The sequence below is a fragment of the Octopus sinensis genome, unplaced genomic scaffold (assembly GCF_006345805.1).
Source record: "Octopus sinensis unplaced genomic scaffold, ASM634580v1 Contig13350, whole genome shotgun sequence".
NCBI classification, from domain to species: Eukaryota; Metazoa; Mollusca; class Cephalopoda; order Octopoda; family Octopodidae; genus Octopus; species Octopus sinensis.
Window position 1 is genome coordinate 1 of NW_021832878.1, and position 4,635 is coordinate 4,635.

At 31.9% G+C, this 4,635-nt stretch overlaps 1 protein-coding gene across 1 annotated transcript; it reads left to right on the forward strand.

Annotated features, from left to right (window-relative positions):
• The first annotated feature begins 617 nt into the window (after positions 1–617).
• Positions 618–4,012, forward strand: LOC115229646 (tRNA dimethylallyltransferase-like). Its single transcript, XM_029799969.1, has 3 exons — positions 618–870; positions 1,808–1,963; positions 3,807–4,012. Exons 1-3 carry the CDS (start codon positions 618–620, stop codon positions 4,010–4,012), a joined length of 615 nt encoding a protein of 204 aa, XP_029655829.1.
• Positions 4,013–4,635: the final 623 nt, after the last annotated feature.

Sequence of the window (4,635 nt, forward strand, 5' to 3'; positions counted from 1 at the left end):
AAAGTCTCTATCATCCCCCGTCCCTGATAGAACACCATCAGTGCAGATACCCATGCATTCATTCCAATCCAACTTTAAATGTTCGAAATATGAATTTATAAGATTGAAAATGTCATATCCCTTTGTTGTTTCGACGACTCTTTGAGGAAAAAAATCTTCAATAATGGATTCATCGTCCATATAACGAAATAAAACAGAAAATTGCATTCTTGTAATATCTGAGCTTTTATCTACTTGAAATGGAAAAAATTCAGATTTTTTTATTCGCCGAACCAAAAGGGTTTCGATGTCATCAAACATATCCTTGATCAGTCTGCTCACAGAAGTATTTGAAATAGGAATTAAACCTAGCTCAGTGGCAGCAATTTCTCTAAACATTATCTTACTACTTCTTTGGGAAGAATATTAGGGTATCCTTTTTCACTCCCTTAGTACCTAATTTTCATTTCGAAATAGACTATTTGGTTTTATCAATTTTTAAATTACACGACGGCTAGCACATAAGCCAGTTTATGGGATGTAAACAATCTCAATAAAATAGAAAAATATATTCCTAAATATTTTTTTAATTAAATGTTTTTTATTAATTTATATTTAATTAAAAAATTAAAAACCATATGAAGACTAGTGGTGGCCGATTGCGTCCACTTGTAGCTGTACTTGGCCCAACTGGTTCTGGAAAATCACAAATAGCATTTGCATTGGCCAAAAAATTTAATGGAAGCATTATAAATGCTGATGCTATGCAGATGTACAAAGGATTAAATATTATTACCAATAAACCCACTCCTTCTGAGTTAAACGCGTGTCCTCATCATTTAATTGACTTTTTGGACCCTTTATATGAAAATTATAATGTCAAGATGTACAGTGATTCTGCATTACAAATTATATCCTTTATTATCATTTAATATTTTCATGCATTTTCACTTAACTATTTTACATTGAAAATCTATACAAAAATGGCAGTGGACTTCCAATCATCGAGGGAGGTACAAATTATTATTTGGAATCGATTCTTTGGGAATCACTTTTGGAAGTTAAGTAGTAAAAATAATTTACTAAAATTTATTAGTTTTTCTCACAATTATAATTCAAATGGTGATTTTTCTAAATTATTTTAAAGATATTGTGATGGACCAAGAGAACGAGGACAACCACAAATTGTTAATGGAAATTGATTCTGTTCATGCCTCAAAATTTCATCCAAACGATTCTCGGAAAATAAAAAAGTTTTTTTTTAACATTTTTTAGAGCGATTGAAGTTTATAAACGAACTGGCAAGTCTATCACTGAGCTATACTCTGCGCAAAGACAAGGGACAAAACATAGACTCAGAATTGATGATTTTTGTATCGTTTTTGTTTATCGGGATTTGAAAGGTCTGGATTTTTAAATATTTATTTTCAGAGCTTGATAAGTTAATTGACGAAAGAGTTGATAAAATGCTGGAAAATGGTCTGGTTGATGAACTTGTCGATTTTCATCATCGTTATAGTGAAAATCGTAAAACCCAGAAAGGGTTGTTGTATATGAATAATATTTATAGACATTATGACTATCAACGGGGAATTTTCCAGTCTATAGGCTTTAAGGAGTTTCACGAATATTTGATGCTTAACGAAAATGTGTGCGAAGACTCGATAGAAGGAAAAAAATTACTTGAAAAAAGTTATTTTTTTTAAAACTATTTTCAGGCGTTGAAAGGTTGAAAAATTCAACTAAGCGCTATGCGAGACAACAACTTGGCTGGATAAGAAAACGTTTTTTAACTCGTAAAAATTAATGACTATTTGTATTATTTCAGAGACCTATGAGGGGTGTAGTAGACCTGAACGCTATTGTGTATATAAACTAGATGCCACAGGATCCAAGGATCTGTCGACAGACGTAATTCCAATGGCAATTACCATTGTTGCGGACTATTTGGCTGTATTGTCTCTGGTGATTATAATTCAGAAACGTGAATGCCAATTTCCCAAAGAGAAGATTAATTTTATTACTGAAGTCGAGCAAAGATCGAGGGGCGTATCCATGCGAACTTGTAAAATCTGTGAAATGACGTTTTATGTTGATGAGAAAACCTGGAATCTACATAACAAGACTAAACGTCACAAAGCAGCAATAAAGGCAAAAGCTAAGAATGTGAAAAATACAATAAATATATTGGAAAGTTTTATCAATAAAAATACCTGATTTTATTCTTTTAGTTTTATTTTTTTGATTAGAATATGTTTATTAGAAAAAAATTGTTTAAAAGAAAAAAAATGGTTATTGTCGGACAGACAGGGCATTATTTTTGACTAAAGCAGGAAATCTTGTTGGGAGATACCAGTTCTCGGATTGATCGTCAGTAACCTTATCCAGAAGTAACCCGATATGTCAGAGCAGGCTCCGAGCGGAAGGTCCTCGTATTTTAGGCGTCAGGAGGCCAAACACTCTGCAATTCCTGACATCATCATGTTTCGCATGTTTCATCTTTTCGGCCCGTTCTGTTGGGGCTCCAGGGCTTTCGATTGATGCTACTATGTTCTAGCCAAAAACGAGTTTATACCCTTGACGTCCAAGAGCAGACATTTTCCCCTTTGGAAAAGAAAAGTCGGAATCCTTTATACACCTTCTTTAGCATATTTTATCTATTAAATAAAAATGGTTCTTAATCTCGACTTGATTGTTTGACAAAATGTTAATTGTTTTGACCCCTGAATAGAATGGAGACTCTAATTTATTTAGCCGTGACGAAAGTTTTGTTCCATAATCTTTTTTAACTTGAGTATCCGTAATTTTTTTAGGTATACTTTATCTCCGCAGATAAATTCGTATTTACTGTTGTATACATTCATTTTTCTATTTATTTCTATTTATTTCCTTGTAGTACACTAAGTTTTATCAAACAGATTTAAATCAAATTCGAATTTTTTGTTTAAAGGGATTTTTTTAGTATTCCATGTCTCTAAAGTGTGTTAAATTCCTCGCATAGATTTAAGAAACACATGCTTGGTTTTGGATAAATTGTAAATTCTAAAGAAGTGTTTGCTGAAACACAGAAACGTCTTCAATTGCCAACTTTTCAATGTAATTCTTGAAAAACTTAAAAACGACACCGTCACATGTCATATCCAGTAAAATTATTTTGATTTGAGCGTCGTAGAGGCTGGATAAATCCATGCCCAAAGGATTGCATTTATGGCATTTCTCAACTTCGGCCTGCTTCAGGCAGGTCCTGTCCTACTTCGAGAGGGGACGTCCCACTTCGATGATAGTAATTTCGTTTTTTTATTTTGTCGTACATGAATATATCAGTCTTGTTACATTAAATTTTTGTGTCTGTAATTATTAAAGAATCTTCACATATTTCAACATTTTATGTGAATATGATTGACTGAAGTGAATATTCTTTAAATTTTTTAACTTTGCGGATTCTATACTTCCTACAGACATACAAGTGAATACATTTCACGACTTCGTTATGTTTTCTGACGTAATTACTGTTGAGCATTTTCCCACATTGGGTTGCCAAATGATCAACGGTTTTTTTGCTTCTTATAAAATAGTTAAACAAAGCTCCCTTGGTTAAAAAAACAGATTCTCAATCCTGCAATAGGCAATATAATGCCTCACTTCTGGGGGAAACATTCCCGTTCCAAAGCGATCCGTTCAAAATTTCTGTTGATAAAGTTTATATTTTAAAATTAAAAAACTTTTCGAATCAATCATTAAATTCCCTATTACTATTAATGAGTCTAGTGTGCAACTTAACCAATTTCCTTAAATACAGTTCGAAAATGTTTTTAATTTCTCCGTAGAATCATTACCCCTGCCGGAGACAATTACGTTATATCAGGTTAATGAAAGTATTAAACTTTTTTTCAATAAACTTAAAACAGGTTCTCAGATATTACCCGATCAGTATGCAAACTGTCAAGCAATGCAAGCACTTTTTAAGATTATCAAAATACCATATAATGTAGAATATTATAAAAATGCAGAAGAAATTTCTCCAAACGGTTAAAAATCTAACAAAATGTAACATATTAGGGGAGATTCCTTTTATTAAGGTCGGCCCTCTTCTTCTATCTGGAATTGAATCTGTATTTAAATTCATTGAGATCAAAGTGATATTCATAATAAAAAATTCAGGGACTTTCTCCTACCCTATCATTCGGAATACAAAAACGTGATTTGGCCTCTACAATTATGTACATTATCATTGGAGATTTGGCTGACTGTGAAGTTTATTATTTTCTTTAAAAATATAGACATATATAACGTGGTGTGATGATAATATTTATAAAAAGGTTGTTTAATTTAATTATATTTTCTAATAATGGGATGCTACCTCAAAAGTGAGGGCATTTCATATTTACTTGAATTTTTATTAAAGGTAACTCGTCCCCGTATTGCTTCGTGTTATCCTTTTCCACTAAATTTAATTATTCCGTGGATTCAATGCCAGAAAAATAGGTATCGTTATTTTTCCTCAAAAGTAACTCCAAAAACTAAAAAAGAAGTTTTTATTGTTTTTTATTGATTTAGGTTTTTGATTGTGTATTAAATTCGTTTGACTATTTATCCCGACTATTGGGGGAAAATAGATATTTTTTGTCAAAAACGTGTTTTATATGGACTTTACTG